This window comes from Panthera leo, chromosome B1, assembly GCF_018350215.1.
Source record: "Panthera leo isolate Ple1 chromosome B1, P.leo_Ple1_pat1.1, whole genome shotgun sequence".
Taxonomy (NCBI): domain Eukaryota; kingdom Metazoa; phylum Chordata; class Mammalia; order Carnivora; family Felidae; genus Panthera; species Panthera leo.
In genome coordinates, this window is record NC_056682.1 from 119,189,497 (window position 1) to 119,216,285 (window position 26,789).

The 26,789-nt window shown below is 37.0% G+C and overlaps 1 protein-coding gene across 1 annotated transcript in view; it reads left to right on the forward strand.

The window, feature by feature from the left end:
- The window catches only part of MANBA (mannosidase beta), a 113,318-nt gene that overhangs the window by 58,471 nt on the left and 28,058 nt on the right, over positions 1-26,789 (forward strand). The window contains exons 8-12 of the mRNA XM_042935813.1: positions 5,889-6,040; positions 10,549-10,666; positions 11,910-11,996; positions 15,539-15,706; positions 25,304-25,522. Coding sequence (XP_042791747.1) covers positions 5,889-6,040; positions 10,549-10,666; positions 11,910-11,996; positions 15,539-15,706; positions 25,304-25,522 — 744 coding nt within the window. The remainder of the gene's footprint in view (positions 1-5,888; positions 6,041-10,548; positions 10,667-11,909; positions 11,997-15,538; positions 15,707-25,303; positions 25,523-26,789) is intronic.

Consider the following 26,789-nt stretch of genomic DNA (forward strand, 5'->3'; position numbering starts at 1 on the left):
AGTTGTAAATAGAAATAATTGATAGGCTGAACTTTATTAAAATTAAAAACTTCTGCTCTGCCAAAGACAATGTCAAGAGAATGAGAAGACAAGTCACAGATGGGAGAAAATAGTTGTAAAAGATATATCTTGTTACATGAAATACAGGAAAGGGGAGCCTGGGTGGCTCAATTGGTTAAGCATCCAACTCTTGATTTCAGCTCAGGTTGTGATGTCACAGTTCATGGTTTGAGCCCTGCATCAGGCTCTGTGCTGACAGTGCAAAGCCTGCTTGGGATTCTCTCTCTCCTCTTTGCTTCTCCCCCACTTGCACGGGTGCGTGTCTGTCTCTTTCTCTAAATAAATAAATAAATAAATAAATAAATAAACAAACTTTAAAAATATATCCAGGTAGAACTCTTAAAACTCAATAGTAAGAAAATAACTCAATTAAAAAATGGGCCAAAGACCTTAACAGAAACCTCACCAATGAGGAGATACAGATGACAAATAAGTATATAAAAAGTTATTCATATCACATGTCATCAGGAAATGAAAATTAACACAAGATGGCACTGCACACCTATTAGAACGGCCAAAACCTGGAACACTAACAATTCTAAGTGCTGACAAGGATGTGAAGCAACAAGAACTCTCATTCGTGCTGGTGGGAATGCAGAATGGTACAGCCAGTCACTTTGGAACACAGTCTGGTAGTTTCTTACAAAACTAAACATACTCCTGCCATATGATCGAGCAATCAATTTGCTCAGTATTTACCTACATGAGTGAGAACTTACGTCCACACAAAATCTGTACATAGATGTTTACAGAAGCTTTATTCCTAATTGCCAAAAATTGGAAGCAATCAAGGTGTCCTTCAGTAAGTGAGGTGGTAAATAGACCTGGTGGATCCAGACGGTGGAATATTAGTGAATGCTGAAAAGAAATGAGCTCTGAAGCCCTGAAAAGACTTGGAGGAAGCTTAAGAAGCCAATCTGAAAAGACTACATATGGTATGACTCCAACTATATGACATTCTGTGAAAGACAAAACTTTGGAGGCAGTGAAAAGATAAGTGGTAGCCAAGGGCTGTGAAGAGGAGGGACCAATGAATAGGTGAAGCATACTGGATTGTGAGGGCAGTGAAACGACTCTGTATGATACCGTGATGATACATACATTTCAAGTTATATGTTTGTCCAAACCTATACAGTGTAACGCACCACGAGTGAAGTATGATGTAACGTATGGTTTTGGGTGATAATGATGTGTCAGCCCAGGTTCATCAGTTGGAACAAATGTACCTCTGTAGTGGAGGATGCTGGTAATGGGGGAGGCCGTGCATTTTGGGGGCAAAGGGGATATGGGAAGTTTCTGTACCTTCCCCTCAATTTTGTTAGGGATCTCAACTGCTCTAAAAAAATAACCTATGTTAAAAAAAAACTTAGAGGACAGTGTGAACTGTGATGTGCAGTATGTAATATTTTGTTCGGTAAGTGCATATTTGAATTCATATATGAAATATTTTACTAATCTTAATGTCTCTGGAATTGAAATTCTTGATTTGTTGTTAATTGTTTTAAAATTAAAGAAAGAATCAAAGTGAAACATGACACCAGTGGTGTGCTTTAGTTGTGGCAGATATTAAACAAAAACCCCACATACCTTGGATTTCTTTGTTGATATCACTTCAGATGTTTCATAGAAATTAAATATGTCAGGTAATCAGATTTGCTGTGTAAATGGTGGTAAGAGTTGAAGTAAAGAAGTCCTTCTTCTATTTCTGGAAAGACTGCAGCTGAACTCACAGAAGGTATCTTGAAACAAGTGGATGGTTGTTTCATAAACCTCCGTTGTGGTCAGCAAAATAAGAGTGCTGCATATCTGGCCAGTATTCACGGCGGAATTCATACAAAAATCAAATAGATTGATCTCAGATTTTATTTCTGTCTTCTGGAAATCATTCTTTCAACCTTGTGGAATTTTCTTTTTTGGAAAGATTTCTTCATGTGTGATGTTTTCTGGAACTTTGGAAAAATTTTATTCATTCTTTTTAACCTCACCTCATTGTTGGAAAAAGCTACAGAAAGTCTTTCCTAGACAAGATGGAATGCTCATTATGAAGCTAGGGCACAGTAAATTTTGAAAAGTTGATCTCAACTTGGAAGTACTGTGTGACACAAAGAAATGTGGACAAATGAGAATCAGCTCAGATTATGTTCTTGGCTACCGCAGTTTTTCCCTTTTCAGTCATCTCCACCCCCCCACCCCCCCACCCCCATATAGAAGTTTAGATGAGGTTAATCAGATACAAACATATTTTCAGATAGCCAGAATCTGCCTTGAACAACGTACAGTGAAATACCAAGCTTTCAAACTTTTCTTTGGAGTGCACAGAAAGGCAAAACCTATTTACTATGCAACAAAAAAATGAAAGGAAATGAACATTTACATAGAAAAAAAAATCAAATTCTGAAGAAGAGTGTCAAGAGGAACAACAAAAGATTCTAGTCTTACAAAGCAAAATAACAATGTTGAATAGCCCAATCATTTTCTTTTCTTTAAAAAAATTTTTTTTAATGTTTATTTTTGAGAGAAAGAGGGAGAGAGAGAGAGAGAGAGAGAGGAGAGAGAGAGAGCAGGGAAGGGGCAGAGAGAAGGAGACACAGAATCTGAAGCAGGCTCCAGGCTCTGAGCTGTCAGCACAGAGCCTGACGCAGGGCTTGAGCTCACGAACTGCGAGATGAGCTGAAGTCGGACCCTTAACGGACTGAGCCACCCAGGTGCCCCTAGCCCAATCATTTTCACCAAGAACTGGACAGTTGTTCTAAAGCCATGGATCAAATAATGTCTGTGTTCACTATCATTCAGCCATTCTCTCTAATTCTTTTACTTTCAGAAGACATACTTGGGATGTGGAAATTTTTCACTCCAGAAGCATTTGTAAACACTTTGAGTGGATCTAAATAAACAAAGGCATGGGTACTACTGCATTTTTTGGGATTTAATGAGAAATGGAACTTTTATGAATCTCTGTCAAACTTGCCTTTATGTCTAATACTTTCCCAAAATATTTGTATATTTTGGGCTTCATTTGAAAAAACATGTTTCTAGGGGTGCTTGGGTGGCTCAGTTGGCTGAGCATCTGACTCTTGATATTGGCTCGGTTCATGATCCCAGGAGTTTTGGAATTGAGACCTGTTTTGGGCTCCACACCGAGTGTGGAGACTGCTTAAAATTCTCTCTCTCTCTCTCTCTCTCTCTCTCTCTCTCTCTCTCTCTCCTCCTCCTCCTCTGCCCCTCTTCCCCACTTGTGCTCTCTCTCTCTCTCTCAAATAAAAAAAAATAGTAATAATTTAAAAATTAAAAAAAGAAAACATATTTCTAAATTAAATTAGAAAAGGTGTTTTTCTATCAACTATGCAAGGATAGATTGACAAATCTGGCTATAGTCTTTATAAAACATATACATACAAAGAAGATCAATTTTGACAAAGTTCTTGACATGTTTAGAAGTTAAGATTCAAAATAGCAAATATTATTCATTTCTATAATGAACCAATATACAGATACATTATTTACTTTTTTTTTAACACATTAACATAATCAAATACATGAATCCATTACTTTTCCCTTTTTATACTCTAATATTTATTTTATTTAAAAATGGCATGATTGTTCATATAAAGTTAAATAAAAGAAAACTTTTAGTATCTGCATTTCTTTTTTGGATATTATCACTATTTCATTTCATTATTATTACTGAAAATCATTTTGTCATATAGAAGAGGAGGGTTGTTCAAAAGTGTTTCTGTTGGGGTGCCTGGGTGACTCAGTCGGTTAAGTGTCCAACTCTTCATTTTGGCTCAGGTCACGATCTCATGGTTCATGAGTTTGAGCCCCACGTGGGGCTCTGCACTGACAACACAGAGCCTACTTAGGATTCTCTCTCTCTCTCTCTCTCTCTCTCTGCCCCTCCCCTATTCATACTGTCACTCTTTCTCTCTCTCAAAATAAATAAACATTTAAAAAAATGTGTTTCTGTCTTCTGTCAGTTACAGTAAATACACCTCTGGCTAGAAAAATACCAAACAGCTCTGCTGGTGTAAACTTTTAATCTGTTAACTTCTGGTTGTGCTATCTGCACATTTTAGGGCACAACAAAAAGACACTCTCCTGTCTAATCTCAATTCATCCTTAAGAAAAAGTATATTATAAATAATTTTTTAGAATAAAATAAAACATTGAACTCTAAAATGAGTTTCAATTAAAATTTATTTAAAAGATCGTTTTGAACACAAGGACCCCCTGCAGGATGCCCGGGGATCCCCTTGTCCCTGGCCACACTGAAAGATCTAGATGTTTGGATCTATGTTAAAAATTACCTGTGAAAATCATCGTACACTTTTTACATTTTGCAACCCTAAAGCAGGTATTGGTAATTCCACATCAAGATCTTCCTCAGCCAAGACTTATTCTGTGTCTTCTCATAAAGTTAACTCTTATCAGTTTGTCATGTCATATTAATAATGGCAAGGGTAAGAAAGTGGAAGAATGGTGGGCACTTTTATTTCATGAAATTAATTAATTAATTAAAATTAGAGAGGAAATACACAATCTTGGTTCAAGGCTAGACTTTGTTGGTGTAGAATCAAATTCCTCATTCCTTGATCCAGTTTATGACTGGAAGGAATGAAGATTTGGATGAGAACATCAACCTTCCCTATCTAGGGTCTTACTGCTCCAGCTTAACTATGGGAAAACCTGGCTAAAGTGTCACAGGGACAAAGGTCTCAGCTTCCTCTCACATAGCAGTTATAACATTGCAGGGTGTGTTCCTGTTCCTTCTTCTGGTTGGAACTGCGCATCTCCAGAGCTCTCTCAAACATTGGGTTTAATGTGATAATTAGTTACAATTACATTGCCCTTTAACAAATCACTACTAATGTGCACTAATGTGCCATTAAGATTGGAAAGTTGTTAAATTGTGAAATACCTTGTGCTGAATGTCTTTGATTCCAAGATGCACATTTGGACACATTTTAACAACACTGAAATGAGAATGTGTTTTTCTTTCTTTTTAAAAAATTTTTTTTAAAGATTTATTTATTATTTTTGAGAGAGAGCACACAAGCAGGGAAGGGGCAGAGAGAGAGGGGGACAGAAGATCTAAAGCGGGCCTTGTGCTGACAGCAGTGGGCCCCATGTGGGGCTCGAAACCATGAACCACGAGATCATGACCTGAGCCGAAGTCAGACGCTCAGGTGCTTGAGAATGTGTTTTTCAATCAAAGATGCATCAGTTTAACTGGTGGGATTTCCTCCCCCATTTTTGTGAAATATGTTTTTGTTTATATTTCTTTTGATATAATTACAAATGCTTATTTCATGAGGTAGACTAGAATGTATTTCCTCTTTAATAGTTTCTATATTTTTTCTATTAAAAGATTTACAGAATCTGGTGATAATTTATTTTATATATATATATATATATATATATATATATATATATATATATTTTCTGAAATGTGCATTTCCACATTAAGTGCCTCGTAGCAAATAGGAAATTAACATTAAATTATTTTCATGTAAATTGTTCAAAAGTTTGCTTTCCTTTTCAAAAAAAATCTCTTTTGGGGCTCCTGTGTAGCTCAGTGGGTTAAGCATCCAGCTTCAGCTCAGGTCATGATCTCATGATTGGTGAGTTCAAACCCAGCGTCAGGCTCTGTGCTGACAACTCAGAGCCTGGAGCCTCCTTCAGATTCTGTGTCTCCCTCTCTGTGCCCCTCCCCTGCTCCCACTCTCTCTCTTTCTTTCAAGAATAAAATCAACATAAAAAACCCTCCAAAATCCTCTTTTGCTTATGTTTTCAATTTGATATTGAGTATTTAATTTTGTTCATAATAGGTTTATTTTAGGACAGTGGAACTTATAGAAGAGTCCATTGAAGGGTCTCAAGGTCTGAGTTTCTACTTCAAAATTAATGGATTGCCCATATTTCTGAAAGGCTCAAACTGGATCCCAGCAGATTCATTCCAGGATCGAGTAACCTCTGACTTGTAAGTTATTGTTTTTTTGTTTCTTCTTTTTCTTTTTATTAACGGTCCCACAAAGCTAAAGAGTTACTCATTTTTTACTTTCTTTGGTTCCAGTGAAAGGAACTCAGAGAAAAGACAGAATTCTGGGATGGTGGAAACTTTAGAATGGAAAGGATTTTTAAATCATATATTCAACTCTCATGAGCTATAGATAGTCTTAACAGCTAAACTACTAGAGACTGCTGAAACCATCCAATTTTTAAAAAACTATTATATATTTCCTCTGGAGGAACAAGAAAGTGTCTCGTGCACATTTTGGATAGTTAGTTCCTGGAAAAAAAATGATTAAGTTTGGCTTTTTTTAAAAAAACAAAAACCTTAAATATTTCTGTGCATTCTTTTTAAAAAATGGAAACCCATATTTACCTCTTCATTCTGAGCTCTTTGCATATTCTTTTACTTTTACCTTAATAAAAAGAACATTAAAAACTTTACAAATTTAAATCTAGAAAAAAAATGTAAAGTGTTTATCTGAAGCTTTGAGAAGAGCACTTTACAAGAAAATATTTCCTGATTGTGATTATAAGCTTTGTGATAGTAAAAATGAACTTTGTGAAGTGAGAATAAACACATCTAACTTACTTACATATGGATAGATATGCATTGTAGCGTATTATTCGGTGTTTAGAATTTGCCAAAAATTGTAGTAATTTGCTTTTACTTTAAACTGTGTAAAAAAAGAGAGAGAGAGAGAGAGAGAGAGAGAGAGAGGCAAACTGTAAGACAGACTCTTAACTATAGAGAACAAACTGAGGGTTGCTGGAGGGGAGGAGGATGGGCTGGATGGATGAGGGATGTTAAGGAGGGCACTTGTTGGGATGAGCATTGGTGCTATATATAAGTGATGAATCACTAAATTCTATTACTGAAACCAATATTCTTTTATATGTTAGCCAACTAGAGTTTAAATAAAAACTTGAAACAAGAAAAAAAATAAAAATAAAAAGATAGAGAAAGGCAAACCTAGAATCAGACTCTCAACTATAGAGAACAAACTGATGGTTGGTTACCAGAGGAGAGGTGGGTGGATTCACGGATTAAATAGTTGATGGGTATTAGAGAGGGCACTTGTGATGGGCACAGGGTGTTGTACTTTTTTTATAATTAAATTTTTTTAAATGTTTATTTATTTTTGGGGCGCCTGGGTGGCGCAGTCGGTTAAGCGTCCGACTTCAGCCAGGTCACGATCTCGCGGTCCGTGAGTTCGAGCCCCGCGTCAGGCTCTGGGCTGATGGCTCGGAGCCTGGAGCCTGTTTCCGATTCTGTGTCTCCCTCTCTCTCTGCCCCTCCCCCGTTCATGCTCTGTCTCTCTCTGTCCCAAAAATAAATAAAAAACGTTGAAAAAAAAATGTTTATTTATTTTTGAAATCAAGAAATGTGAGATCATGACCTGACCTGAAGTCAGATGTTTAGCTGACTGAGCCACCCAGGAGCCCCAGGGTATTGTACTTAAGTGCTGAATCACTATATCATAAACCTGAAACTAACAAGACACTGTATGTTAACTAACTAGAATTTCAATAAAAATGTATACAAAAAGAAAAAAGAAAAAGAAAGCCCAGAAATGGACTCACGACTGTATGATCAACTAATCCTTGACAAAGTGGGAAAGAATATCCAATGGAAAAAAGACAGTCCCTTCAACCAATGATGTTGAGAAAACTGGACAGCAATGTAGAAAAGAATGAAACTGGACCACTTTCTTATAGCACACACTAAAATAAACAAATTCAAAATGGATGAAAGACCTAAATGTGAGACAAGAAACCATTAAAATCCTAGAGAAGTCAGGCAGCAATCTCTTTGACCTCGGCCATAGCAACTTCTTACTAGACACATCTCTGGAGGAAAGGGAAACAAAAGCAAAAATGAACTATTGTGACTTCATCAATATAAGAAATTTCTGCACAGTGAAGGAAACAATCAGCAAAACTAAAAGGCAACCTTTGGAATTGGAGAAGATATTTGCACATGAGATATCCGATAAAGGGTTAGTATCCAAAATCTGCCATCAAACTCAACTCCTCACACTCAACACTGAAAAAACAAATAATCCAGTTAAGAAATGGGCAGAAGACGTGAATAGACACTTTTTCAAAGAAGACATACAGATGGCCAACAGACACATGAAAAAATGCTCAAAGTCACTCATCATCAGGGAAATACAAATCAAAACTATGATGAGATATTACCTCACACCAGTCAGAATGGCTAAAATTAAGAACATGGGAAACAACAAGTGTTGGCGATGATGCAGAGAAACGGGAACCCTCTTACACTGCTGGTAGGAATGCAAACTGGTGCAGCCACTCTGGAAAACAGTGTGGAGGTTCCTCAAAAAGTTAAAACTAGAACTACCCTATGACCCAGCAGTTGCACTACTAGGTATTTACCCAAAGGATACAAAAATACTGATTCGAAGGGGAAACATGCACCCCAATGTTTATGGCAGCACTATCGACAATAGCCAAATAATGGAAAGAGCCCAAATGTCCATGGACTGATGAATGGATAAAGAAGTGTGTGTGTGTGTGTGTGTGTGTGTGTGTGTGTATGTGTACATATATATAATGGAATATTAAGGAGCCATAAAAAGAATGAAGTCTTGCCAGTTGAAATGACGTGGATGGAACTAGAGTATATGTTGCTAAGCAAAATAAGTCAGTCAGAGACAATACTGTATGATTTCATGCATATGTGGAATTTGAGAAACAAAATGGATGAAAGTGGAGGGGAAAAAAGAGGCAAAGCATAAAACAGACTCTTAACTATAGAGAACAAACTGAGGGTTGATGGAGGGAAGTGGGTGGGAGATGGGTTAAATGGGTGATGGGTATTAAAGAGGGCACTTGCGATGAGCACTGGGTGTTGTATTAAGTGATGAATCACAAAATTCTACTCCTGAAACTAATATTACACTGTATGTTACCTAACTGGAATTTAAATATAAACTTAAAAAAGAAAAAAAGAGTTAAAACAAGCAAACAAACAAAAATGAACTGTGTATATCGTCTTGAATTTCATATGAAAGTGAAGTTATTCTCCAGACATAGACACAGATAATTTACTGCCTCTTTTGCTTTTCAAAGTTCCTCTCCTAGCTGGCTTTGGCAGTGGCTGTTCACTATAGCTATGCCAATTAGTGAACCTGCCCATGGATGCCTTTGCTGAAGCACAATGCTCTGGGTTGTTGGTCAGCCAGTTATTGGGCTTCTTGGTTCCTCCCTGGGCTCTGTTCTGGAAATGCAGGTAGATGTTCTCAAAGTAGCTGTTAATTGCTAGATTTTCCTGTGGCTCATGTGAATAGGAATTGGAAAGATGAGAAAGGAAACTTACTAGAGAAAGAAGCATAGCAGGTGCCCTACTTATGATGGTTCAGCATGATTTTTTGACTTTACCATGGTGTAAGAGTAATACACATTCAGTAGAAATTATACTTTGAATTTTAAATTTGGATCTATTCCTGGGCAAGTGATCTGTCCAACAGTAATCTCTCATGATCCTGGGCCGTGGTGGCGGCCTCAGCTCCCAGTCAGCCACATGACACTGAGGGTGATCAACCGATACACTCACGATCCTTCTGTTCCCATGTAACCATTGGTTTTTCACGTTCACTATAGTATTCAGTAAATTACAGGAAATATTTAGTACTTTATTCTAAACTAGTCTATGTGTTAGATGATTTTGCCCAACTGTAGGCTAATGTACATGTTCTGAGCACATCTAAGGTAGGTTAGGCTAAGCTAGGATGTTCAACAGGTTAAGGTGTATTGAATTCATTTTCTAATTAACAATACTTTCAACTTATGATGGGCTAATTGGGATATAATCCCATCATAAGTTGAGGAAGATATGGACTCGAAGAATTGAAAAAACGAGATAAAAGTAAGCTAGGTACTGGGATGCCTGGGTGGCTCGTTTGGGCGTCCGACTGTTGGTTTTGGCTCAGGTCATGATCTCATGGTTTGTGAGATGGAGCCCCACTCTGACAGCACAGAGCCTGCTTGGGATTCCCTCTTCACCCCACCCCCCCCCCCCCACCTCTCTCCCTTCCCTGCTTGTGTTCTCTCTCCAAATAAATAACCTTAAAAAAAAAAGGCATGCCAGGAACTAATATGCAAAATTTGATTTTTGTCTTATAATTTGCAATGGTTATATAAAATTAGCTCATACTTTCTAAGATTTTACAACTATTTTAAAAACAGTATAATAATAACTGTTAATTTAGAAGGCAGAGAAAAGGTATAGCCCATAATTTTTCTAGATTTGCTTATGTGGTTACAGTTAATGTGTATATAATTTCCACTTTCTCCACTTAGCACTGTATCCAAACCATCAAAATTTCAAAATGTGTTTTTCTAACAGAGGTTTGAAATGTATTTATCAACCAGGATGCGTTTTTTAAAATATTTTTTTTAACACCCCCAGATTTCCAAATTAACATTTGTTTTTTAAAATTTCTTCTATAGGCTACGGCTCCTTTTGCAGTCTGCTGTGGATGCTAACATGAATACTCTCCGGGTTTGGGGAGGAGGAATATATGAGCAAGATGAATTCTATCGACTCTGTGATGAACTGGGAATAATGGTGGGTAGCTGACAGCATTTTATTGGTTGATATGTTACTGTATCCTCACTTTGACCTCCTGTGTTCTAAGTGGGTGATATTGCTCGTTCCTTCTTTTCTCAGAGCTGGAAATGATATTCCACTTTTTGTAGAGGAATAAATGGCATCTTGCAAGACCTGAACCATAGCTGATGGCGAATATCATAATTATGTAATTATTTTTAAGTGGTAGACATTCTATATATTTATATATTTGTAATTTTCTTTGTGATATGAGGGTATGATTAAATCTATTAAAATGTTTTACTTTAAGGAGATCCAGCAAGACCTATAGAGAAGAAAAATAATAAATGAAGAAAAGCTATGTTTCATATTGTATTTAAGTATCCCAAGGATGTTTTGCATTGGTGAGGGTTAAGCAAAGGAAATACATTCTTTTAGTTCTAGTATTACAGGTCTAACATAGAAAGCACTCCAGAGAGGAATAGTAATTATAATAATATTGAAAATACTGATGGTCATAATATGACAATATTCTATCATATTTATTGAATGTCAAGCATTGTTCCCAGTGGTCTGCATTTATTATTTTATCTCATATTCATGTCTATCCTATGAAGTAATTTCTGTTGTTCTCCATCCCCAACAACCGATAAGGAAACTGACACGTGGAGGAGAGGTTAAATAACCTGAAATCAAGGTTGTGACTCAGGTTGACTGGTTTGGGGCCTGTGCTTTTAACCACCGCGTCATAACAACCTCCCTAGAAATGAACTTATGTGGTTTCATTATGAAAATGTCCATGTAGCAATCCTTTTGGCCGTGAAAAGTTAATTCCTTTATAAACAAAGACTGTTTCTTAACAGTCTGGTCCATCTCTCGATATCAAATTCCCAGTGAAAATTAGAGTATTGCAGTGTGGAGGGGCAGGGGGGAGGTTCTTTTTTGAATTTCATATTCCTCTCAACACGCTCACTGTTTCCTGAGTTGAATACCCCTCTCTTCACTTTCTTTTCTCCCTACTTAACACTTTCTCCTCTCAGATTCCCACCCCCCCAGTTTTGTGCAATTCTGGAAGGTCGTGCAGTCTATGAGAGACTTTCCCACTGCTTGAATCGCAGTATTGCTCAAATGATCCCACTCATCAGGCTAACTTGATTTTTCATTTGCCTGAAGGGTAATTCCCAAAGTTCTAAATGAAGAATTTCTTTCAGTGTAATAAAATTTATGGAAGTGCTTCATTGCCTTTTATTTGATTTGATAGGTATGGCAGGATTTTATGTTTGCCTGTGCTCTTTATCCGACTGATCAGGGCTTCCTGGATTCAGTGAGAACAGAAGTTGCTCACCAGGTATGTTATTACCATTCCAAGAAGAAGGAAAATGCTCATGTTTCATTTTGCTTTTTATTAAAACTCTCTTTGTTTTTTCTTTTTCTTTTCTTTTCTTTTCTTTTCTTTTCTTTTCTTTTCTTTTCTTTTTCCTTTTCTTTCTTTTTTGGTTGTTGTTCTCTTCACTAAATCGCATGAAAATCACAATCATATAATTGACTTCCCTGGTCTAATAGCTTTAACATCACTTACATGCTGATAACGCTCAGGTTTATCCCCAGCTCTGACTTCTCTGCTTGAATTCCTAGTTCTTCTATCCAGCTGCCTGATTGGCACTTCTACTTGTAGGCTTCAGAGTCCTCTCAAATGTAACATGTCCAAACCAAATTTGCATTACCTTCTCCAAACCTGCTTTTCCTGCAGTTTTCCTCACCTCAATAAATGGCAAAGCCGGTCTTTGCAACTCTCAGGTCAAAAAGTTAAAGTGATTCTTGACTCCTTGATTTCTTCTGCATTCCATATGTATACACCTATATTTATAGATCTATAAGTGCAAGGAAGTGATTGTAATGTAACTCTGTCCACTGAAAAGGACTAGAAAAAATGAACAACCTAATAATACTGAGTATCCTTTTATTGAAATAATTTTTCCTATTAAGAGAAGGGCTTTGGGGGAGGGGCCAACATGGTAGAGAAGTAGGAGGATCCAAACTTCCCTCATCTCTCAAACAAAATAGTGTTGAAGCCAAAGGACTTTGAACCCCAAGGGTCCGGGAAGAAAAGAAAAGTGCTTCTTAGAGAAATGGCTGATTCCGGGTCTGAGACAGGAAATATACTAGATAATCCCGGAATATTTTGACATAAGATAACAAGGAAACTATCAAAGATATGTCAAAAAGAACTTGGACAAGGTTATCACCAACCAATAGCAGTACAATTTGAGCTCAATCAGGATAAGGGCGTCAGTGGATTGAAATCCATCAAGTATGTTAAATTCCGTGATTTCATCATTATAATGTCTGTGGATGTACATTTGTGTGGAAAACCAAAAGAAACGCAAGGAAGTGATTAGTATAATACTCAAGATAGTGGTTACTGTTGGAAGGAGGAAAGCACTGTAATTAAAAGGAGTGCACGAGGGGGGTGCCTGGGTGGCTCAGTCGGTTAAGTGTCTGACTCTTGATCTCAGCCCAGGTCATGATCTCATGGTTCCTGGGTTCGAGTCCCACCTCGGGCTCTGCACTGATGGTGACGGCACAGAGCCTTCTTGGGATTCTGTCTCTCCTTCTCTCTGCCCCTCCCCCACTTGTGCTCACTCTCTCTCCTTCCCTCTCTCTCACTCTCAAAATAAATAAACTTAAAAAAATAAGGGGCGCCTGGGTGGCGCAGTCGGTTAAGCGTCCGACTTCAGCCAGGTCACGATCTCGCGGTCCGTGAGTTCGAGCCCCGCGTCAGGCTCTGGGCTGATGGCTCGGAGCCTGGAGCCTGTTTCCGATTCTGTGTCTCCCTCTCTCTCTGCCCCTCCCCCGTTCATGCTCTGTCTCTCTCTGTCCCAAAAATAAATAAAAAATGTTGGAAAAAAAAAATTAAAAAAAAAAAATAAGTATAAGGGGTGCATGATGGCTTCTGGGTTTCTCTTTCTTGGTCTACCTTGTGGTTACAAGGCTGATTGCCTTATAATAATTCACTGTGTCATAATTTTTTTTTATGTCTGTGTTTTATTTTTTTAGACAAAGATTTAGAAAGTACAAATGAATCCTCCCTTGCTCCGAGCCCTCCAGATAAAGATCCTCATCATGCCCTATCCTGTCTCTGCCGGCCTCCTGGCCCCATCAAGCATTCTCTTCCTGTGCCATCCTTGCTCTGGAGTACTTTCTCCCTGTGGACCTCTCATTTTTTTCTGGCACACTTGAGCAGGACTTTCTCTGGGAAGAAAGCCTTTCTATATTTGCAAGTCTGGATCATATCATTTGCCCTTTGTGACATATATCACACTTTGAATTTCTTGTTCCATGTTTTGTTTTCCCTGCAAGACTGTAGTCTCCCTGAGGCCCAGGGGCTTGTTCCTCTGTGTATCCCCACTAGCTGGGTTATTTATCAGGAACATAGATAGATGGATGAATGAACTTTAGAAATATTAATTATAGTTATGTAGGTTGCAAACATTTCAGTTTTTTAAACTTTTTTCATACAAATAAATAAAATATGATATCAGTGTGCCTTCCTTTCTTTTATGTATTATTAAAGAGAAGGAGAACATTTTTTTGCAGAGTTCGTTAAAATTTTAAAGCAGAGCTTGCCACAAAATTCTAGGTCAGCTTGAAGGGTATGTGTAGAACAGAGTCACTGCAGCTTTTTGCCTCTTCAGTATTTGTGTTTTCAGTAGCACCATAAACATGCCATTCATAGTTGGTAGCAGCCCTCACTTCCTGGGGATGCGCAAAGGCAAATAAAGGAAATAGTGTTTATAAGGCTAGTTTAGAAAAACACAAGACTGTAATTTTTGAGAATGAGATAAATCTCTTTAATGCATCCTTAATGCATCTCTGTTTCGTATAGGAGATACTTAGCATCTTGAATGGAGGCCACACGGAGAACATCAGCTGGGATCCATCACTGTAACCATGTGTTACATGGAAGAGAAGTTATAAATACCAATGAGGTTATATTGCTAAAATGAGTTCGAAAGGAATTTCTCTTGATCATTGACTCACTCCGCTGTCAAAGAGATTTCATTACCTTCTTTTGCTGGAGTCCATCTTCTAGTGTGTCAGAAGAACTGGATCCTTCCACCTTTACGTAGGGCTGGTCCACAGAGAGCCCAGTTCATGCAGGTTCAATTCTTAAGGCTGGCAGGATTTTCAGATAGATTGCTGATTTCTTCCTCTATGTTTGGATATATTCGGTAACTTGCATAACCTTAGTTGATTTCTCAGGGCATGACATTGATAGTTATTTCTGGAGCTATCCTCTTGATGCCCTAATCCTTTTTCTGTTAGAATATTCCGTATATTTGTCTTTAACTTACGGAATATCTCTGGGACTCACTTGCTTTGTGAAACCCTCTCTAGTTGTCTTTGTGGTTTTCTGAATTCAGGGGAGACTGTGACAACCTCAATCCCTCTTTCAGCAGAAGTGGTTGTTCTACCTCATTTGTTTCTTCACACAAAACTCCAACTTGTTCTTGAGAAACTCCTCTGTAATATAATGTCTCCTGCCTTTTGTATTTCTTAGAACCTTTTTGTGGCAAGTCAGATAATGATGAGGTTGATTTATTTTTCTTTTTTAATAAAAGGGATTATGTTTTCTTCAGTTTTTATACAATAGAGGAGAAGAACCCCATCTTATTGGTGTTTATAAAATCTAGGCAAAAAGAATCGGAGATCGCTTAAAATGTATCCCTACAGGTAATGTTACAAGCCATTTTCTAATGAGTTTTCTGACACATAAGAATTTATGTGCAGAAATGCAATGGCTATACTTTTGTGAATAATTATAGCTCTGAGGTTTTTTTTTTCATATTGGTCATTTGAAAATTATTTTGTGTTTTTTTGAAATTTTAGATCAGGAGACTGAAATCTCATCCTTCCATCATCATATGGGGTGGAAATAATGAAAATGAAGCAGCGCTGATGATGAATTGGTTTAATATACACACCAGTGAACTGCATACCTACATCAATGACTATGTGGTTCTGTATGTGAAGAATATTCGACAGATTGTTTTGGCAGTAAGTAATGATTTTTCATGCAGTAGAATTTAAGAAACTCTTTTGAAAGTGGATCAGTTTGAATATTGGTATAGTATACTTTTGTGTCCTTTTTTAGGTCAACCTTCAACATTATCATTTTAATACAGAGCTGCGTGTGAATGGATTATAATGCTGCAGCATGTGAATGGGCTCGTGGGTTATGGACTTCTTTAGGAATTAACTTATCTATGGAACTCACCACACATACACCAATATTGTGTTTATACTTGCATATTATCATAGACTCTTTCTGGAGCCCATCCAAGGAACCCTAAAGGTTGAGAATTTCTACTTTAGATGGTTTACTGATATGCCACTTCTTTTTTTCTTTCTTTTTGTTCCACAGTATATTAATATGGTGAATTCTGGGAATTAATTTTCTTTTTTTTTTTTTTCTTTTTTTTTCTTTTTGAGACAGAGAGAGACAGAGCATGAGTGGGGGAGGGTCAGAGAGAGGGAGACACAGAATCTGAAACAGGCTCCACGCTCTGAGCTGTCAGCACAGAGCCCGACGCGGAGCTCGAACTCACAGACCGCGAGATCATGACCTGAGAAGAAGTCGGACGCTTAACCGACTGAGCCACCCAGGCACCCCTGGGAATTAATTTTCTAATAATAAACTAGTTCTAGTATAAGCTCTGTTTAGTTACAACTTCTTGTTCTTGTAGTCTGTGTTAGATTTGGTTTGCTAATATTTTAGTTAGACTTTAAAAATTTATATTCATGAGCAAATTTGGTCTGTGGTAAGAATTGTAAACTCAAATGCCTAGAGGAGCCAAATTTGTTTAAAAAAAATAAGTAGAGTAGATGAGGCTCACAGAGAGAAGAGGGGACTGTGGTAATAGGAAAATGGATGTTGGGTCTCATTTATATTGAGAGTTTTTTCTTAAAGCTTATTTATTTATTTTGAGAGAGACAGAGACAGCACAAGTGGGGGAGGGGCAGAGAGAGAGAGGGAGAGAGAGAATCCCAAGCAGGCTCTGCACTGCCAGCAGACAGCCTGATGCAGGGCTCGAACCCACAAAGCTGTGAGATCATGACCTGAGCTGAAACCAAGAGTTGGTTACTTAACTGACTGGGCCACCCAGGTGCTCCAGCATTTTTTTTTTTATTAGAGACAGAGCACGAGCTGGGGGAAAGGAGCAAAGGGAGGAAGAGAGAGAATCCCAAGCAGGCTCCAAACTCGGTGCAGAGGCCAACATGGGGTTTGATCCCACCACTTGGGATCATGACCTGAGCTGGAATCAAGAGCCAGATGCTCAATGGACTGAGCCATCCAAGCACCCTTCTTATCTTTTTGATGATAGCCATCCTCACAGGTGTGAGGTGATCCCTCATTGTGGTTTTGATTTGCATTTCTGTGATGATTAGTTAAGCACCTTTTCATGTACTTATTGGCTATCTGTATGTTTTTGGAAAAATGTTTGTTTAGATCCTCAACTCATTTTTTAGTTGAATTGTTTGGTTTTTGCTATTGAATTGTATGAATGCTTTAATGTATTTTGGATATTAACCTGTTAGCAGGTATATGATTTGGAAATATTTCCTCCCATTCAGTATTTTGCTTTTTCATTTTATTGATGGTCTTCTTTGCTGTGCAGAACCTTTTTAGTTTGATGTAGTCCCACTTGTTTATTTTTGTTACCTTTGTTTTGGTGTCAAATCCAAAGAATCAAAGCCAAGACCAATGTCAAGGAGCTTACCACCTGTGTTTTCTTCTAGGAGTTTTATGATTTCAGATCTTACATTCAAGTCTTTAATCCATTTTGCATTGATTTTTGTGCATGATTGAAGAGAGTTGTTCAGTTTCATTCTCTTGCCTGGGACTGTCCAATTTTTCTAACACCATTTATTGAAGAGACTGTCCTTTCCCCATTGTATATTCTTGTCTTCTTTGTCATAAATTAATTGACCATGCATATATGAATTTAATTTCTGGGTTCTCTGTTCTATTCTATTGATCTATGTGTCTATTTTTATGACAATACCATAATGTTTTAATTTTGCTTTATAATGTATTTTGAAGTCAGAAAGCATGATGTCTCCAGCTTTGTTCTTCTTTCTCAAGATTGCTTCGACTATTCTGGGTCTTTTGTGGTTTCCTAAAAATTTTTGGATTATTCATTCTGTTTCCTTGCAGTTTTGATAGGGATTGCATTGAATCTGTAGATAGGTTTAAATAGTATGGACAGTTTAGCAATATCAGTTCTTCTAATCCATGAGCACAGAATATATTTCCATTTACTTGTGTCTTCTTCAGTGTCTTATAATTTTCAATAATAATTTCAGTTTTTCACTTCCTTGGTTAAATTTATTCCTAGATATTTTATTCTTTTTGATGCAGTGGTGAATAAGATGGTTTTCTTAATTTCTCTTTCTAATAGTTAATTATTAGTGTACAGAAATGCAATAGATGTCTGTGTATTGATTTTGTGTCCTGAAATTTTACTGAATTCATTTATTCTAACAGTTTTTTGTGAAGTCTATAGAATTTTCTACATATAATATCATGTCATCTGCAAACAGTGCCAGCTTTACTTTTTCCTTTACAATTAAGATACCTTCTGTTTCTTTCTCTTGTGTAATTGCTCTGAGTAGGACTTCCAGTACTATGTTGAACAAATATGGTGAGAGTGGGCATCCTGGTCTTGTTCCTGATTTTAGAAGGAAAAGTTTTGAGTTTTTCACCATTGGGTATGATGTTAGCTATGGGCTTGTCATATATGGCGTTTATTATGTGGAGGTATGTTCCCTCTGTAGTTACTTTGTTGAGAGTTTTTGTAATAAATGGATGTTGAATTTTGTCAAATGCTCTTTCTGCATTTGTTGACATGATAATATGATTTTTTAAAAGTAGGCTCCACACCCATCAAGGAAGCCAATGTGTGACTTGAACTCATGACCCCTGAGATCAAGACCTGAGCTGAGATCAAGAGTCAGACCCTTAACCAACTGAGTCACCCAGGCACCCTGTTCATGATTTTTATCCTTCATTTTATTAATGATACAAGATGTGGTGTATCATCTTGATTGATTTGTAGATGTTGAACTGTCCTTGTATCCCTAGAATAAATTCCTTTTGATCATGATATATGATTTTTTTTACTTATATGAGTTTCTTTGTTAATATTTTGTTGAGAATTTTTGCATCTATGTTCACCAAGGATATTGGCCTGCAATTTTCTTTTTTTTTTTTTTTCAACGTTTTTTATTTATTTTTGGGACAGAGAGAGACAGAGCATGAACGGGGGAGGGGCAGAGAGAGAGGGAGACACAGAATCGGAAGCAGGCTCCAGGCTCCGAGCCATCAGCCCAGAGCCTGATGCGGGGCTCGAACTCACAGACCGCGAGATCGTGACCTGGCTGAAGTCGGACGCTTAACCGACTGCGCCACCCAGGCGCCCCTGGCCTGCAATTTTCTTGTGGTGACTCTATTTGGTTTTGGTATCAAGATAATGCTTGCCTTGTAAGATGAGTTTGGAAGTTTTCCCTCCTCTTTTGTTTTTTGGAAAAGTTTCAGAAAGATTGGTATTAATTCTTCTTTGAATGTTTGGTAGAATTCACCAGTGAAGATGTGTGGTCCTGGACTGTTGTTTGTTGGGAGGTTTTTGATTATTGGTGCAATCTCCTTGCTAGTTAATTGGCCTGTTCACATTTTCTGTTTCTTCATGATTCCATTTTGGAAGGTTGTATGTTTTTAGGAATTTATCCATTTCTCCTAGGTTGTCCAATTTGTTGGTGTATAGTTGTTCACAGTAGTCTCTTACGATCCTTTGTATTTCTGAGGTATCAGTTTTAACATCTTTTTCATTTCTGATTTTGAGTCATTTCTCTTTTTTTTCTCAGCAAGTCTAGCTAAAGTTCTGCCATTTTGTTTGTCTTTTTTTAAATTAATTAATTAATTAATTAATGTATTTATTTTAATGTTTTTGTTTTTTGGGTTTTTTTGAGTGAGAGAGAGAGAAACACAATGTGTGAGTGGGGGAGGGGCACAGAGAGAGAGAGAGAGAGAGAGAGAGAGAGAGAGAGAGAATCCAAAGCAGGTTCCAGGTTCTGAGCTGTCAGCACAGAGCCTGATGTGGGGCTCAAACTCTTGAACTGCAAGATCATGACCTGGGCTGAAGTCGGACATTCAACTGATTGAGCCACCCAGGCGCTCGTTGTTTATCTGTTTTAAAGAACCAGTTCTTGGTTTCATTGATCTTTTCTATTGTCTTTTTAGTCTCTATTTCATTTATTTCTCCTTTGATCTTTGTTATATCCTTCCTTCTACTAACTTTGGGTGACATTTGTTCTTTTTCTAGTTTATTAAGGTGTAAAGTTAGATTCTTTCTTTATTTGAAATTTTTGTTTTTTTGTTTCTTGAAATGGTCATTTATCTCTCTGATCTTTCCTCTTAAACTGCTTTTCCTGCATCTCATAATTTTTGGTATGTTGTATTTCCATTTTCATTTGTCTCAAGGTATGTTTTAATTTCTCTTTTGATGTCCTTGTTGATTCATTTGTTGTTCCATGGCATATTCCTTAATCATCACATATTTGTCAATTTTCCAGCTTTCTTCTTATAATTGATTTCTAGTTTCATACCCTTGGGGTCCAAAAATCTGCCTGATGTGAGTTCAGTCTTCTCAAATTGGTTAAGATTTGTTTTGTGGCCTGACATATGATCTATATTGGAGAACGTTCAATGTGCACCTGAGAAGAATGTGTATTCTGTTGCTTTTGGATGGTATGTACTGTGTTTATCTGTTAAGTCCATCTGGTCTAAAGTGTCATTTAAAATTCTATAATTATAAATGCTAAAACAGAACTTGATATATATCATATATGAATATGTTCATAGGTGAAATAAGGGAAAAGGGAGAGGAAAGAGCTTGTTCCCAACTCCACTGTAGAGCCCTTCCTTATGGTGGTTCTTTTTGCATTACTGCATTCTAATAGGCATATTATACTTGTATTTACTACATGCAGAAACATTATATAATAATATAAATTAGCTTTTTTTTTTTGCAGGGAGAGGAAGCAGCACTTTATTTTTTGTAGTAATGTAACTTTTCAAAAGATGAAACTTTTAAAAGCTTTAATGGTTAATATGTGATTTAGTAACCTGATTGTCTTTATAATTTTTTGATCTATAATTAGATATTTTAAATATTTGGGTATCTCTTGAACCAACATAAAAAGGGACATATTTAAAAGAATAGTATGTGATTTTGGCACCCAAATATGTTCAGTTCATGAGACTCTTCATTTATGTGAAGAAACTTCGGTGAGAATTCATGAAAAACTTAGGTTCACATTTTTTTAGCTTATCTGATATGCTAAGTCATGTGTCATGAAGAATTTTTTTATCCACAAATGGTGATGGTATAAGCTTTAATTAATATTTATAGAACATTTATTTTATAATCTTTTTTCTCATAGTGTTGGTATTACATTTTTCATATCTGATGGATTTAAGAAATGGATTTTAATATTTGAGGATTTTCATTTCGCAGCTCGGTGGTTGAGAGCTTATAATTCCAAGAGGAAGCGAATGAGGCATGTGGCCCCATAGTGGTGCAAATTGGTTAGGAAACTACTTCCTAGGAACAGCTCTGTATTATGGAAATGGGAACATGAATTTTGGTGGACATTTAGCCATATCTTCCACACATGGGTTATTTACCATTTACTGTGGTCCTATGAAGGAGTAGTTATTATCCCCATTTTGCAGATAAGTCTATTGAGGCTTAGACCTGTCCAAAAATAATAAGGTTCTGATATGATATTTAAACTCAGCCCATCTGACTCAATAGCCTCTATTCTTTTCTTTTTTTTTTTTCTCCTGCTGTGCCTTTTATTCCCATGACCTGTCCATTCCAGGAACTTGTATCTCCCGCTCCCCTTTTCCCATTTTGCCCAACTGCTGACCCAACCCCTTCTGGCAACCATCAGTTTGTTTTGTGTATTTATAGGTCTGATTCTGCTTTTTGTTTATTCATTTGTTTTTGTTTTAGATTCCACTATGAGTAAAATCATATATTATTATGTGTTTCTCAGTCTGACTTATTTCACCTACCATAATATCCTCTAGGTGCATCCATCCATAATGCCCTCTGGGTCCATCTCAAATGACACAATTTCATCTTTTTTTGGCTGTAAAAGATTCCACTATATAGATATAGATATAGATATAGATATAGATATAGATATAGATATAGATCTGACATCTTCCTTATCCATTTGTCCATTGATGGACACTTAGATTGCTTCAATATATTGGTTGTTGTAAATAATGCTGCAATAAACACAGAGGCACACATATCTTTTTGAATTAGTATGTTCCTTTTCTTTGGGTGGTAGATATCCAGTAGTAGACTTATTGGATTATATGGTATTTCTATATTTAGTTTTTCAAAGCACTTCCATACTGTTTTCCACTGTGGCTGCACCAATTTACATTCCTACCAGCAGTATGCAAGGGTTACCTTTTTTCCCATATCCTTGTCAACACCTGTTTCTTGTCTTTTTGATTTTATCCATTCTGATAGGTGTAAAATGGTATTTCATTTTAGTTTTGGGTTGCATTTCCATTATGATGAGTGATGTTGAGAATGTTTTCATGTGTTCATTGGCCATCTGTATGTCCTTTTTGGAAAAATGTCTGTCCAAGTCCTTTGCCCATTTTTTAATTGGATTATTTGGTTTTTTTGGTGTTGAGTTGTATATGTTCTTTATATATTTTGGATATACATTTATATATATCCCCTTATCAGATATATCATTTGCAAGTATCTTCTCCCATTCAGTAAGTTGTCTTCTTATTTTGTTGATGGCTTCCTTTGCTGTGCAAAAGCTTTTTTCTTTTGATGTCCTCCAAATAGTTTATTTTTTATTTATTTATTTATTTATTTATTTATTTTTTTAATTTTTTTTTCAACGTTTTTTATTTATTTTTGGGACAGAGAGAGAGACAGAGCATGAATGGGGGAGGGGCAGAGAGAGAGAGAGGGAGACACAGAATCGGAAACAGGCTCCAGGCTCCGAGCCATCAGGCCAGAGCCTGACGCGGGGCTCAAACTCACGGACCGCGAGATCGTGACCTGGCTGAAGTCGGACGCTTAACCGACTGCGCCACCCAGGCGCCCCATCCAAATAGTTTATTTTTGCTTTTGTTCTTCTTGCCTGAGGGGACATATCTAGAAAAATGTTGCTATGTCTAATGTCAGAGAAATTACTGCCTGTGTTTTTTATGGTTTTTAGGGTTTTTATGATTTCAGCCCTCACATTTAGGTATTTAATTCATTTTGAGTCTATTTTTGTTTTTTGTGTGTATTTATTTTATTTTATTTTTTCCAATATATGAAATTTATTGTCAAATTGGTTTCCATACAACACCCAGTGCTCATCCCAAAAGGTGCCCTCCTCAATACCCATCGAGTCTATTTTTGTTTATTGTGTTAAAAGGTGGTACAGTTTAATTCTTTGGCATATAGCTGTCCAGTTTTCCCAGTACCGTTTATTAAGGAGACTGTCTTTTTCCCACTGCATATTCTTGCCTCTTTTGTCATATTAGTTGACTGTATAGTTGTCGGTTTATTCCTGGGCTCTCTATTCTGTTCCACTGATCTATGTATTGATTTTTATGTCAGTACCATACTATTTTGATTACTACAGCTTTGTAGTGTATCTTGAGTTGAATTTTTATAACCTCCAAACCTTGTTTCTCTTTTTCAAGATGTCTTTGGCTGTTTGGGGATCTTCTGTAGTTACATACAAATTGTAGTATTATTTGTTCTAGTTTTGTAAAAAATGGTATTGGTATTTTGATAGGGATGCATTGAATCTGTGGATTGGTTTGAGTAGTATGGACATTTAAATAATACTGATTCTTCCAATCCACGAGCATGAATATCTTTCTATGTGTTTGGGTCATCTCCAGTTTCTTTCACCAGTGTCTTATAGTTTTCAGAGAGGAGATTGTTCACCTCTTTGGTTAAGTTTATACCTAGGTATTTCATTCTTTTTTTTTTTTTTTTTTGGTGTAATTGTAAATGGTATTGTTTTTAAATTTCTTTTTCTGCCATTTTATTAGTGTATAGAAACACTACTGATTTCTGGGTATTAATTTTATATCCTGCAACTTAGCCTCTTATTCTTAAGCACTACACCTATGTTTCTTAAGTGGAGGAAATTTTGTCCTCCAAGGGACAGGGGAACATTTGGCAATGTCTGTAGACATTTTTTGGTGTGTGTAGGGGTACCACTGGCATCTAGTAGGAGAAGGGCAGCGATGCTGCTAAACATTCACTCTCCTCCTGCCCCCTTTCCAAAACTTATCAAGCCCAAAATGTCAGTGTTGCCAAGGTTGAGAAATTCTGCACTAGACTTTGTACTACCCATGTTGGTAGAAGGTAATGTAAAGGCATGACATGATGGGAAAAGAGTAGGAGAAGGTGCTGAGGAATAAGCTGAGTTTTAATAATGACAGGATATAAAGGATTGGCGAATAGCAGAAAGGTGCTGGTGGTTGTTGAATGCAGAACGCAAATGGTTCTTTTTTTTTTCCTATCAGCCACTTGGCATTTCAGAGACTTGACAATATTTTTTTAAAAAAGTAAATGGCCTGACACAAACAGACATTTCTCCAAAGAAGACATACAGATGGCCAGACGTGGGAAAAGATGCTGAACATCACTCATCATTAGGGAAATGCAAATCAAACCTACAAGGAGACATCATCTCCTTCTTGTCAGAATGGCTAAAAGTGTTGGTGAGGATGTGAAGAAAAGGGAACCCTTGCCTACTGTTGTTGGGAATGCAAGCTGGTGCAGCCACTGTGGAAAACAGTATGGAGTTTCCTCAAAAAGCTAAAAATAGAACTACCCTAGGATCTAGTAATCACACTACTGGATGTTTGCCCCCAAATTACAAAAACACTAATTCAAAGGGATACATGCATCCCTGTGTTTTTAGCAGCATTATTTACAATAGCCAAATTATGGAAGCAGCCCAAATGTCCAGCAATAGATGAGTGGGTAAAGAAGATGGTGTGTGTGTGTGTGTGTGTGTGTGTATACACAATATTCCATTATTAATGGAATATTACTCAGCTATAAGAAAGAATGCAATCTTGCTATTTGCAACAATGTGGCTGGATCTAGAGAGTATAATGCTAAGTGAAATAAATCAGTTAGGGAAAGACAAATACCATATGATCTCACATTTATGTGGAGTTTACACAAACAAAAAAACCAAAAAAAATGAGTAAAGGAAAAGAAGAGAAAGATAGAGAGAGAGAGAGAAACCAAGAAACAGACTCTTAACTATAGAGAACAAAGTGATGGTTACCAGAGGGGAGGTGGGTGTGGGGTGATGGATGGACTAGCGATAGGATTAAGGAGTGCACTTGTCATGATGAGCACTGGGTGGTGTTGAATGAAGTGTTGCATCACTAGAGTGTACACCTGAAACTAATTTTACACTGTATGTTAACTATGTTGGAATTAAAATAAAAACTTAATTTAAAAAGGTAAATGGTTTGTATTTTACTGAGTGAATATGCCTTTTAAACCATTTTATTTCTGAACTCAGAGAGACAAGACTCGTCCTTTTATCACATCCAGTCCTACAAATGGGGCCGAATCTATTGAAGAAGGCTGGCTGTCTGCCAACCCCTATGACGAGAATTTTGGTGACGTACATTTTTATGACTATAGCAATGATTGCTGGAATTGGAAAATTTTCCCCAAAGCTCGATTTGTATCTGAATATGGATATCAGTCCTGGCCTTCCTTCAGTACATTAGAAAAGGTAAGCCACTTTTGATTTCCCAATGATTCAAAATGGTAGGCTGTGGGCCTATGTCACTTTCTCAACAGTGGTTCAGAAAGTCAAATGAAATCTACTTCTTATTTAAATGAAAGTTTAGGAAGATCATAGAACTTTTGTTTCTTTATACTTTGGGAAGCTAAATTTCTTGCAGTCATCATTTTGGGGGTTAATACTTTTCTATATTGCTTTTAATTATGTTCCTTCACAAATACTTAAAAATTAAATGGGAACCAGGTGTTGCTTAAGCCTGACTTCTTATCATGCATGAAAGTAACTCTTACTTGCTATTTTCCCTATATCCTACAACTGTTTTTTTTTTAAGCTTATTTACTTATTTTGAGAGAGAGAGAAAGAGAGAGAGCATGAGCACACGTGTGTCTGTGAGAAGGGGCAGAGAGGGGGAGAGAGAGAATCCCAAGCAGGGGGGATTCTCACGTGGGGCTCAATCTCATGGACCATGCGATCATGACCTGACCTGAAATTAAGAGTCAGATGCTTAACCAGCTGAGCCACCCAGGCACCCCTAGCCTACACCTGTTTTATCATTTATAGCTATTCAGAATTGGATGGTTTGCTACAGTAAGAAAAAATAATATGATAAATAAACTTTCGTTTAATGTTATCAGGTCATATTATTTCTTTTCTTTCATCTCCTCTTTTACCTCTTCTATTTCCTCCTCCACTTCCTCCTCTTTTTATTTTATGTTGGTGTATTTGATTTTCACTATGGCATTTCACTTTCCTTATTCCTACAGATTCAGTTGCACAAATGGATTCAATTTCAGAGTTGTGTGTATTCTTTTTTGAAGAATTTTATTGAGATATAATTCACTGACCATACAACGCACCCATTTGAAGTATATGCTTTCATGATTTTCAGTATATTCACAGAGTTGTGCAAGCATCACCACGACCTAGTTTTGGAGCATTTTCATCACCCCAAAGAAACTCTGTTCCCACTAGTAGTCACTCCCCACTCTCTCAGTCCCTTCTCCCCTGCTCTAGGCACCACTAGTCTGCTTTGTTTGTCTATTTGTTTGCCTGTTTTTCACATTTCATATTTTGGAATCATAAAATATGTTATCTTTGTAGGCTGGCTTCTTTCCCTCATCATAAAGTTTTCCAGATTCATCCATGTTGTAGCATGTATTAGTTTTTATTCTTTTTTATTGCTGAATAATATTCCATCGTATGGATATACCACATGTTTATCCATTCATCAGTTGATGTACGTTTGTGTTATTCC